The following is a 13,095-nucleotide window of genomic DNA, read 5'->3' as shown; positions in this document are numbered from 1 at the left end:
TAATATGCACCTCTAGTTTCTTCTAATATACACCTCTAGTTTCTTCTAATATACACCTCTAGTTTCTTCTAATATGCACCTCTAGTTTCTTGTAATATACACCTCTAGTTTCTTGTAATATACACCTCTAGTTTCTTCTAATATGCACCTCTAGTTTCTTGTAATATACACCTCTAGTTTCTTCTAATATACACCTCTAGTTTCTTCTAATATGCACCTCTAGTTTCTTCTAATATACACCTCTAGTTTCTTCTAATATACACCTCTAGTTTCTTCTAATATGCACCTCTAGTTTCTTGTAATATACACCTCTAGTTTCTTCTAATATGCACCTCTAGTTTCTTCTAATATACACCTCTAGTTTCTTCTAATATACATCTCTAGTTTCTTCTAATATGCACCTCTAGTTTCTTGTAATATACACCTCTAGTTTCTTCTAATATACACCTCTAGTTTCTTCTAATATACACCTCTAGTTTCTTCTAATATGCACCTCTAGTTTCTTCTAATATACACCTCTAGTTTCTTCTAATATGCACCTCTAGTTTCTTGTAATATACACCTCTAGTTTCTTCTAATATGCACCTCTAGTTTCTTCTAATATACACCTCTAGTTTCTTCTAATATACATCTCTAGTTTCTTCTAATATGCACCTCTAGTTTCTTCTAATATACACCTCTAGTTTCTTGTAATATACACCTCTAGTTTCTTCTAATATGCACCTCTAGTTTCTTCTAATATACACCTCTAGTTTCTTCTAATATACATCTCTAGTTTCTTCTAATATACACCTCTAGTTTCTTCTAATATGCACCTCTAGTTTCTTCTAATATACACCTCTAGTTTCTTCTAATATACACCTCTAGTTTCTTCTAATATACACCTCTAGTTTCTTCTAATATACACCTCTAGTTTCTTCTAATATACACCTCTAGTTTCTTCTAATATACACCTCTAGTTTCTTCTAATATACACCTCTAGTTTCTTCTAATATACACCTCTAGTTTCTTCTAATATACACCTCTAGTTTCTTCTAATATGCACCTCTAGTTTCTTGTAATATACACCTCTAGTTTCTTCTAATAAACACCTCTAGTTTCTTGTAATATACACCTCTAGTTTCTTCTAATATGCACCTCTAGTTTCTTGTAATATACACCTCTAGTTTCTTCTAATATACACCTCTAGTTTCTTCTAATATGCACCTCTAGTTTCTTCTAATATACACCTCTAGTTTCTTGTAATATACACCTCTAGTTTCTTCTAATATGCACCTCTAGTTTCTTGTAATATACACCTCTAGTTTCTTGTAATATACACCTCTAGTTTCTTCTAATATGCACCTCTAGTTTCTTCTAATATGCACCTCTAGTTTCTTCTAATATACACCTCTAGTTTCTTCTAATAAACACCTCTAGTTTCTTGTAAAAAACACCTCTAGTTTCTTCTAATATACACCTCTAGTTTCTTCTAATATACACCTCTAGTTTCTTCTAATATACACCTCTAGTTTCTTCTAATATACACCTCTAGTTTCTTGTAATATACACCTCTAGTTTCTTCTAATATGCACCTCTAGTTTCTTGTAATATACACCTCTAGTTTCTTCTAATATACACCTCTAGTTTCTTCTAATAAACACCTCTAGTTTCTTGTAATATACACCTCTAGTTTCTTCTAATATACACCTCTAGTTTCTTCTAATATACACCTCTAGTTTCTTGTAATATACACCTCTAGTTTCTTCTAATATGCACCTCTAGTTTCTTCTAATATACATCTCTAGTTTCTTCTAATATACACCTCTAGTTTCTTCTAATATACACCTCTAGTTTCTTCTAATATGCACCTCTAGCTTCTTGTAATATGCACCTCTAGTTTCTTGTAATATACACCTCTAGTTTCTTCTAATATACACCTCTAGTTTCTTCTAATATGCACCTCTAGTTTCTTGTAAAATGCACCTCTAGTTTCTTCTAATATGCACCTCTAGTTTCTTCTAATATACACCTCTAGTTTCTTCTAATATACACCTCTAGTTTCTTCTAATATGCACCTCTAGTTTCTTGTAATATACACCTCTAGTTTCTTGTAATATACACCTCTAGTTTCTTCTAATATGCACCTCTAGTTTCTTGTAATATACACCTCTAGTTTCTTCTAATATACACCTCTAGTTTCTTCTAATATGCACCTCTAGTTTCTTCTAATATACACCTCTAGTTTCTTCTAATATACACCTCTAGTTTCTTCTAATATGCACCTCTAGTTTCTTGTAATATACACCTCTAGTTTCTTCTAATATGCACCTCTAGTTTCTTCTAATATACACCTCTAGTTTCTTCTAATATACATCTCTAGTTTCTTCTAATATGCACCTCTAGTTTCTTCTAATATACACCTCTAGTTTCTTGTAATATACACCTCTAGTTTCTTCTAATATGCACCTCTAGTTTCTTCTAATATACACCTCTAGTTTCTTCTAATATACATCTCTAGTTTCTTCTAATATACACCTCTAGTTTCTTCTAATATGCACCTCTAGTTTCTTCTAATATACACCTCTAGTTTCTTCTAATATACACCTCTAGTTTCTTCTAATATACACCTCTAGTTTCTTCTAATATACACCTCTAGTTTCTTCTAATATACACCTCTAGTTTCTTCTAATATACACCTCTAGTTTCTTCTAATATACACCTCTAGTTTCTTCTAATATGCACCTCTAGTTTCTTGTAATATACACCTCTAGTTTCTTCTAATAAACACCTCTAGTTTCTTGTAATATACACCTCTAGTTTCTTCTAATATGCACCTCTAGTTTCTTGTAATATACACCTCTAGTTTCTTCTAATATACACCTCTAGTTTCTTCTAATATGCACCTCTAGTTTCTTCTAATATACACCTCTAGTTTCTTGTAATATACACCTCTAGTTTCTTCTAATATGCACCTCTAGTTTCTTGTAATATACACCTCTAGTTTCTTGTAATATACACCTCTAGTTTCTTCTAATATGCACCTCTAGTTTCTTCTAATATACACCTCTAGTTTCTTCTAATAAACACCTCTAGTTTCTTGTAAAAAACACCTCTAGTTTCTTCTAATATACACCTCTAGTTTCTTCTAATATACACCTCTAGTTTCTTCTAATATGCACCTCTAGTTTCTTGTAATATACACCTCTAGTTTCTTCTAATATACACCTCTAGTTTCTTCTAATATACACCTCTAGTTTCTTCTAATATACACCTCTAGTTTCTTCTAATAAACACCTCTAGTTTCTTGTAATATACACCTCTAGTTTCTTCTAATATACACCTCTAGTTTCTTCTAATATACACCTCTAGTTTCTTGTAATATACACCTCTAGTTTCTTCTAATATGCACCTCTAGTTTCTTCTAATATACATCTCTAGTTTCTTCTAATATACACCTCTAGTTTCTTCTAATATACACCTTTAGTTTCTTCTAATATGCACCTCTAGTTTCTTGTAATATGCACCTCTAGTTTCTTGTAATATACACCTCTAGTTTCTTCTAATATACACCTCTAGTTTCTTCTAATATGCACCTCTAGTTTCTTGTAAAATGCACCTCTAGTTTCTTCTAATATACACCTCTAGTTTCTTGTAATATACACCTCTAGTTTCTTCTAATATGCACCTCTAGTTTCTTGTAATATACACCTCTAGTTTCTTCTAATATGCACCTCTAGTTTCTTGTAATATACACCTCTAGTTTCTTCTAATATACACCTCTAGTTTCTTCTAATATACACCTCTAGTTTCTTCTAATATACACCTCTAGTTTCTTCTAATATACACCTCTAGTTTCTTCTAATATACACCTCTAGTTTCTTCTAATATACACCTCTAGTTTCTTCTAATATACACCTCTAGTTTCTTCTAATATACACCTCTAGTTTCTTCTAATATACACCTCTAGTTTCTTCTAATATGCACCTCTAGTTTCTTCTAATATGCACCTCTAGTTTCTTGTAATATACACCTCTAGTTTCTTCTAATATACACCTCTAGTTTCTTCTAATATACACCTCTAGTTTCTTCTAATATACACCTCTAGTTTCTTCTGATATACACCTCTAGTTTCTTCTAATATACACTTCTAGTTTCTTCTAATATAATAATACCATTTGAAAATGCCCGCATTCCAGATTCAATATTCCTCCCACCTGGGATGTCTCCCTCTCGTCAAACTTCACAGCCTTTCCATCCTTCATCTCACATGTCTTTCATCCCCCCCTCTCTCTCTCTCTCTCTCTCTCTCTCTCTCTCTCTCTCTCTCTCTCTCTCTGTCTCTGTCTCTGTCTCTCTCTCTCTCTCTCTCTCTCTCTCTCTTACTGGCTCAAGCAGCAGTCATGTTGATTACATGGAAATGATTGTGTACTTATTCTCAGCCTAGTTTCCTCTTGAGCATGACCTCTTTTTGACCTGTGACCTTACCCAATCATAGAGCCATTGTTTTATCATTCCATGGACTGCAAGGTACCACAGTGTTAGGTTAAGAGTTTAGGATCTGGCTAAACAGACAGTTTCTATTCACGGTGCTGTTAGGACTTGCTTTCTGTTATGAGTGCTGCTGCTTTGATCTCTGTCGTTTTATGTGTCCCTTCTTCATCACCCTCCATATCAGCTTCTTCATCACCCTCTACTCTCTGATTCATGGGGCTTTAAGTGGATGTGTTCATTCTCTAGCTTGTTATACATGAGGCAAGGTGAAGTTATATCAGTCATCATATTTGATGTTTTTCTTGACACGTTTTAATTCGTTCCTGCCTTGAGGAAGATATGTTACTCAAATTATTTAATCAGTTCCATCACACACATGAAATACCATCTTTTTTATTTCCTCCATCTAGGTAATGAATCTCACCTGTCAGATTCATGTAAGGACTCCATTATTTAATGATTTGTCATGACTTGACTTGATTTGTGAAATCCTCAGGATAGAGCAAAGGCGGGATCAAATAACTAATATTGGTCCAGTTGCCATGGCTACAAAAAGCAGGAAAAGGCACAGGGCGGTAGGAAACGGAAACTCACATGCTCTTTGTTCTGTGATTGGCTGTTAGATACGTGGCAGTCATACAGCGCCACGGAGAGCCTGAGGAACGGCGACGTCACCACTTCCTCCCTGGCCGCCAAAGGCTTCAGGAGCGTCAGGCCCAATCTACAGGACAAGAGGTCTCCTACACCAGTGAGTCTTGTGGCTGGCGTTCAGTGTTTGTTTACACCACAGTTGTTTCCCTCCCAGCACGGCTGTCTCCTGTTTCATGTCTCCTGTCTCCTGTCCCTGCCTGGCCTTTTCCTTCAACAGGAAATGGAAATGGAAACGCCCCTGGTCTCTGGACTGCGTTTGAAATAGCACCCTACCTGTAGTGCACTACTCTAGTAATGCACTGTATAGGGAATAGTAGTGCACTGAATAGGGAATAGTAGTGCACTACTCTAGTAATGCACTGTATAGGGAATAGTAGTGCACTGTATAGGGAATAGTAGTGCACTGTATAGGGAATAGTAGTGCACTGTATAGGGAATAGTAGTGCACTGTATAGGGAATAGTAGTGCACTGTATAAGGAATAGTAGTGCACTGTATTGGGAATAGTAGTGCACTGTATAGGGAATAGTAGTGCACTGTATAGGGAATAGTAGTGCACTGTATAGGGAATAGTAATTCATTGTATAGGGAATAGTAATGCACTATATAGGGAATAGTAGTGCACTGTATAAGTAATAGTAGTGCACTGTATAGGGAATAGTAGTGCACTGTATAGGGAATAGTAATTCATTGTATAGGGAATAGTAATGCACTGTATAGGGAATAGTAGTGCACTGTATAGGGAATAGTAGTGCAGTGCATAGGGAATAGCAGTGCAGTGCATAGGGAATAGCAGTGCACTGTATATGGAATAGTAGTGCACTGTATAGGGGAATAGTAGTGCACTGTATAAGGAATAGTAGTGCACTGTATTGGGAATAGTAGTGCACTGTATTGGGAATAGTAGTGCACTGTATAGGGAATTGTAGTGCACTGTATAGGGAATAGTAGTGCACTGTATAGGGGAATAGTAGTGCACTGTATAGGGAATAGTAGTGCACTGTATAGGGAATAGTAATTCATTGTATAGGGAATAGTAATGCACTATATAGGGAATAGTAGTGCACTGTATAAGTAATAGTAGTGCACTGTATAGGGAATAGTAGTGCACTGTATAGGGAATAGTAGTGCACTGTATAGGGAATAGTAGTGCACTGTATAAGGAATAGTAGTGCACTGTATTGGGAATAGTAGTGCACTGTATTGGGAATAGTAGTGCACTGTATAGGGAATAGTAGTGCACTGTATAGGGAATAGTAGTGCACTGTATAGGGAATAGTAGTGCACTGTATAGGGAATAGTAATTCATTGTATAGGGAATAGTAATGCACTAGATAGGGAATAGTAGTGCACTGTATAAGTAATAGTAGTGCACTGTATAGGGAATAGTAGTGCACTGTATAGGGAATAGTAATGCACTATATAGGGAATAGTAGTGCACTGTATAGGGAATAGTAGTGCACTGTATAGGGAATAGTAGTGCACTGTATAGGGAATAGTAATTCATTGTATAGGGAATAGTAATGCACTATATAGGGAATAGTAGTGCACTGTATAAGTAATAGTAGTGCACTGTATAGGGAATAGTAGTGCACTGTATAGGGAATAGTAGTGCACTGTATAGGGAATAGTAGTGCACTGTATAAGGAATAGTAGTGCACTGTATTGGGAATAGTAGTGCACTGTATTGGGAATAGTAGTGCACTGTATAGGGAATAGTAGTGCACTGTATAGGGAATAGTAGTGCACTGTATAGGGAATAGTAGTGCACTGTATAAGGAATAGTAGTGCACTGTATTGGGAATAGTAGTGCACTGTATAGGGAATAGTAGTGCACTGAATAGGGAATAGTAGTGCACTACTCTAGTAATGCACTGTATAGGGAATAGTAGTGCACTGTATAGGGAATAGTAGTGCACTGTATAGGGAATAGTAGTGCACTCTATAGGGAATAGTAGTGCACTGTATAGGGAATAGTAGTGCACTGTATAAGGAATAGTAGTGCACTGTATTGGGAATAGTAGTGCACTGTATAGGGAATAGTAGTGCACTGTATAGGGAATAGTAGTGCACTGTATAGGGAATAGTAATTCATTGTATAGGGAATAGTAATGCACTATATAGGGAATAGTAGTGCACTGTATAAGTAATAGTAGTGCACTGTATAGGGAATAGTAGTGCACTGTATAGGGAATAGTAATTCATTGTATAGGGAATAGTAATGCACTGTATAGGGAATAGTAGTGCACTGTATAGGGAATAGTAGTGCAGTGCATAGGGAATAGCAGTGCAGTGCATAGGGAATAGCAGTGCACTGTATATGGAATAGTAGTGCACTGTATAGGGAATAGTAGTGCACTGTATAAGGAATAGTAGTGCACTGTATTGGGAATAGTAGTGCACTGTATTGGGAATAGTAGTGCACTGTATAGGCAATTGTAGTGCACTGTATAGGGAATAGTAGTGCACTGTATAGGGAATAGTAGTGCACTGTATAGGGAATAGTAGTGCACTGTATAGGGAATAGTAATTCATTGTATAGGGAATAGTAATGCACTATATAGGGAATAGTAGTGCACTGTATAAGTAATAGTAGTGCACTGTATAGGGAATAGTAGTGCACTGTATAGGGAATAGTAGTGCACTGTATAGGGAATAGTAGTGCACTGTATAAGGAATAGTAGTGCACTGTATTGGGAATAGTAGTGCACTGTATTGGGAATAGTAGTGCACTGTATAAGTAATAGTAGTGCACTGTATAGGGAATAGTAGTGCACTGTATAGGGAATAGTAATTCATTGTATAGGGAATAGTAATGCACTATATAGGGAATAGTAGTGCACTGTATAAGTAATAGTAGTGCACTGTATAGGGAATAGTAGTGCACTGTATAGGGAATAGTAATTCATTGTATAGGGAATTGTAGTGCACTGTATAGGGAATAGTAGTGCACTGTATAGGGAATAGTAGTGCACTGTATAGGGAATAGTAGTGCACTGTATAGGGAATAGTAATTCATTGTATAGGGAATTGTAGTGCACTGTATAGGGAATAGTAGTGCACTGTATAGGGAATAGTAGTGCACTGTATAAGTAATAGTAGTGCACTGTATAGGGAATAGTAGTGCACTGTATAGGGAATAGTAATTCATTGTATAGGGAATAGTAATGCACTATATAGGGAATAGTAGTGCACTGTATAAGTAATAGTAGTGCACTGTATAGGGAATAGTAGTGCACTGTATAGGGAATAGTAATTCATTGTATAGGGAATAGTAATGCACTGTATAGGGAATAGTAGTGCACTGTATAGGGAATAGTAGTGCACTGCATAGGGAATAGCAGTGCAGTGCATAGGGAATAGCAGTGCACTGTATATGGAATAGTAGAGCACTGTTTAGGGAATAGTAGTGCACTGTATAGGGAATAGTAGTGTACTGTATAGGGAATAGTAGTGCACTGTATATGGAATAGTAATGCACTGTATAGGGAATAGTACTGCACTGTATAGGGAAATTAGTGCACTGTATGGTAGTGCAGTGTATAGGGAATAGCAGTGCACTGTATAGGGAATAGTAGTGCACTGTATAGGGAATAGCAGTGCACTGTATAGGGAATAGTAGTGCACTGTATTGGGAATAGTAGTGCACTGTATAGGGAATAGTAGTGCAGGGTATAGGGAATAGTAGTGCACTGTATAGTCAATAGTAGTGCACTGTATAGGGAATAGTAGTGCACTGTATAGGGAATAGTAGTGCACTGTATATGGAATAGTAGTGCACTGTATTGGGAATAGTAGTGCGCTGTATAGGGAATAGTAGTGCACTGTATAGGGAAAGTAGTGCACTGTATGGTAGTGCAGTGTATAGGGAATAGTAGTGCACTGTATTGGGAATAGTAGTGCACTGTATTGGGAATAGTAGTGCACTGTATAGGGAATAGTAGTGCAGGGTATAGGGTGCCATTTGGGACGCATCCCTGGTTAATTAATGGTTTAACTCATTCATTGATCTCTTTGAAGAACACTGATAGTCTTTTTCTTATGTGTTGTACTGGTTTTTGTCAGCACTGATATTAGTTTTCCATTGCTGAGCTTGAATTATCTACAGAGGCATCAGAAAGGCTCTGAGGGGCCCTTGATAAAAGGTTCTGTTTTATCTGGAAGCTGTTGTGTATTCTGTACTGCCTGGTGCTTTTAGCTGGTCAAGGCCAGTCTTCGCTGCTAAACTGAGCTAGTTTTTGTTTACAAAACCACTCTTTCAAATGGACTACTTGTTGACATTTAAGGGCAAATGCACTGTATAACCACCCAACCTGTTAAGGTTAAAGGGCAGGTTGCTGCCATAAAATACATTCTGACTCAGACTCAGATCGCTGAGAAAAAGCTTTCTCTTTATAGAAACACTGATAGTCACGGTACAGGTATTATGTGTCTCAACAGAAGACATTACATTGCCTTTAATAATGTATTTGTATGTTGTTGTCTGTCTCTCTTCTGTGAATGTTTTGGAATGCCTTGGCTGAGTTAGGCCCCACCTCCTCCCAGTCATAGCTCTCACCTGAGCTCTGTTGGCAGTTCCCCCTCATCCTACAGCCCTCCTCTGCCTGGCCCTGGTGAATGTTCCTCTAGCTCACTGGTCCTTAGGCACCGGTCCCACTCCTCAGGAACCATGTCCTCCTATTCACACTACCCAGAGAACACCTCTCTCAACCCCAACACCAGGTTAACTGTACCAAGCACCAGTAGCTCCTCCCAATCTGTCTACAGTCAACCACAGGGATCCGGCATGTTCTCCCCAAGACTAACCCCGTTGCAAGTTACTGAGAGCCCTTACACCCCTGGTACATACCCCCACCATGAGCCTGTCCTTAAAGACAAGCCACCCCTCCCCCAGAGAGGGAGACACACCTCCTCCCTGTCCATCCGCATCACCCCACCCACTCCCCAGGTGGTCACAGTGCCCCTGCTCTGCCAGTACACCGTCCCCTCAGCAGGGCCCCCGTGGACAGGAACCCAGGACACAGGGATGGCTCTCCTGCTCTCGCCCCCTGCAGGCCAACAAGTGGTATAAACCTTTTCTAGTTTTTACTGACTGAACCATCCCATTTTCCTCTAATGCTCTCTCACTCACAACCATGCAACGAACCAGTACCAGACACTCTTCACTAATCACTAATTCATAGTAGCTAGTTTCTCCAGCACTGGACTTCCTTTTGTGTCTGACAAGTAGTTTATCACGTCTGCCCTGGAGCACACTGAGGTTTGAATAGCTCGTTAGCGAGTTTGCAATTTCATAGTGATTATGGTAATTAGACCTGATGCAATAGCGCCTTTGAAAACTATGGATTTATTTATGATAAGCCTTAGGAAATGCAAAGAAATGATTTGCATGTCTGTGTCTGAGACCTAGTCCTTGCATTAATGCACCATTATTATATGTCTGCAGCAAAGGGTTTTGTAGGAAACCAAATGTGTTGTATTGTTGTTATTACAACTGGATCGGTTCCCCAACATTAGATTTGAACTCAAACTAACTAGGAGACAGCACCTTTTCTTCCTCTCTCAGGAACCAGAGGTCCACCTGGCTTTACTCAAACATAACCTCTTCTCTTCTCACCTCCCATCTCCTATCTCTCTCAGGAACCAGAGGTCCACCTGGCTTTACTCAAACATAACCTCTTCTCTCTTCACCTCCCATCTCCTATCTCTCTCAGGAACCAGAGGTCCACCTGGCTTTACTCAAACATAACCTCTTCTCTCTTCACCTCCCATCTCCTATCTCTCTCAGGAACCAGAGGTCCACCTGGCTTTACTCAAACATAACCTCTTCTCTCTTCACCTCCCATCTCCTATCTCTCTCAGGAACCAGAGGTCCACCTGGCTTTACTCAAACATAACCTCTTCTCTCTTCACCTCCCATCTCCTATCTCTCTCAGGAACCAGAGGTCCACCTGGCTTTACTCAAACATAACCTCTTCTCTCTTCACCTCCCATCTCCTATCTCTCTCAGGAACCAGAGGTCCACCTGGCTTTACTCAAACATAACCTCTTCTCTCTTCACCTCCCATCTCCTATCTCTCTCAGGAACCAGAGGTCCACCTGGCTTTACTCAAACATAACCTCTTCTCTCTTCACCTCCCATCTCCTATCTCTCTCAGGAACCAGAGGTCCACCTGGCTTTACTCAAACATAACCTCTTCTCTCTTCACCTCCTATCTCCCTCTACGAGCCGCCACTGCAGTGTGTGTGCTATGTTTCACTCTAAAGTCTTTTCTCCACGTTCAACTCTAACTTCAGGTCCCTCCGATACCGCCACACAGAAAGACATCTCCTGAACCGACACTGCCAGCCTACCAGCCCCCCCTAAACAGGCCCTTTCATATCCGTCTCTCATCTGACCCCTCAAAGTCCCCCAGTCTCCCCCCACCAGTCCCGATGGGTCCCCGGACCCACTCCCTGCCCCCTCAGGGCTCCTCCACCCCCGAGCCCAGCCAGAGCGGGGCCAGCTCGGTCCTCAGCTGCTCCTACAGTGATTTGTCCACTGCCGTTCTGGAGGAAGAGCTGCAGCACTGTGCCCTGCTGTGTGCCACCGACAGGAGTTCTCAAACGCCCTCGCCCACCCTCAGCCAGACGTCGGCCATCACCGACGACACTGCGCTCACTGCCACTACCTACACCACCGCCGTCGCTAATGTAACTATTCACCTGCTATCTACCTGACCTGAGCTCACCCCTCTCCCTGCAACCTCTCCTCCCTGACTGTTTCAAATCTTTCTTCTGAAACGGGCCTGAGTTTAGTCCTGAGACACTAACCAGACTCCATCCTCTTGAGTTGATTGATTGATATTCTCTCCCCTCTTCACCTGATGTGAACTGTTGTGCCTCCATCCTAAACAGCAGCTGAACAGCTCCTCTGTTTTGTGTTACTGTGCTTAACGCTCTTAGGTTAACGACTAATGACATTAGTTCCACAGCTTCTCTCGACTTAGAATAATTGTTAAAAGTTTTAACACAATATCTGAATGTGCCTGACACTATGGGTTCATATCATGGTTTTATTATGCCCCATTATGTTACATCTTCCCTTATTTTACCTTACCCAACAGTTAGAGTAGGTGGAAAACAAGTCAACTACAGTGTAACTAAACCATAGTTACACCAGCCAAGTTCCTTTTAATCAATCCAGAGCTTGTGTTTTAACCCAACCCAGTGATTTTCAGTGAACTTCCCTTCTGAAAACCTTGTCAATTCCATGTTTGTGGCTGGTTATTCTATTGTCCCTTTACAGTGTTGGTAGCATGTTTAATGCTGTCTTCTTTCTAATCAATATGACAGATAACCAAACACTGTTTGTCCATGACAGATTCTCTGTCCCTGACTTCTTAAACGGCGATGAATTTCAGTCTCTTCATTCCTTTCTTTCTTTCTTTGTCTGTTTACTGACCTACTGGTGATGATTATATTGTATATTCATTCTCTCTCTCTCTCTCTCTCTCTCTCTCTCTCTCTCTGTCTCTCTCTCTCTCGCTCTCTCTCTCTCTCTCTCTCTCTCTCTGTCTCTCTCTCTCCCGCTCTCTCTCTCTCTCTGTCTCTCTCTTTCTCGCTCTCTCTCTCTGTCTCTCTCTTTCTCTCTCTCGCTATCTCTGTGTCTCTCAGAACTACATGGCAGTGAATGGGAATGGCGGGATCACGGGCAGCTCCTACAGTCACCTCCAGAGGCCCTTCTCCCCCATGTCCTACCCCCCTCCTCCCCCACTCAGCCCCAGCCTTGGCCTCTTAACACAGGCCAGGAGTGCAGGTGAGTACTGCTTGATAGCTCTATCAGTTTACTTCCCGTCTTGAAACCTGCTGTAAATCAGTGATCGACTTAGACACACACAGACACACATACACACACACAGACACACACACACAACTCTCCAAGGTCGTTTGCCCCTTGGCAAAAGAGCTTCAGTCGACAGTGCAGCAGAGT

General features: G+C 39.9%; 1 protein-coding gene across 11 annotated transcripts in view; it reads left to right on the top strand.

The window, feature by feature from the left end:
• Window positions 1-13,095, top strand: part of sorbs2b (sorbin and SH3 domain containing 2b) — a 78,120-nt gene that overhangs the window by 30,622 nt on the left and 34,403 nt on the right. For 7 of the 11 annotated variants that reach the window (XM_045724085.1, XM_045724083.1, XM_045724084.1 and 4 more), the window contains 4 exons: window positions 5,097-5,221; window positions 9,652-10,188; window positions 11,421-11,816; window positions 12,780-12,921. In XM_045724085.1, coding sequence (XP_045580041.1) covers window positions 5,097-5,221; window positions 9,652-10,188; window positions 11,421-11,816; window positions 12,780-12,921 — 1,200 coding nt within the window. The remainder of the gene's footprint in view (window positions 1-5,096; window positions 5,222-9,651; window positions 10,189-11,420; window positions 11,817-12,779; window positions 12,922-13,095) is intronic. The other 4 variants (XM_014212807.2, XM_014212806.2, XM_045724087.1 and 1 more) reach the window with 3 other exon arrangements.

Source organism: Salmo salar, chromosome ssa09, assembly GCF_905237065.1.
Source record: "Salmo salar chromosome ssa09, Ssal_v3.1, whole genome shotgun sequence".
Taxonomy (NCBI): Eukaryota; Metazoa; Chordata; class Actinopteri; order Salmoniformes; family Salmonidae; genus Salmo; species Salmo salar.
The sequence above is the reverse complement of the archived record's forward strand: the minus strand, read 5'-3'. Positions and strand labels throughout refer to the sequence as shown.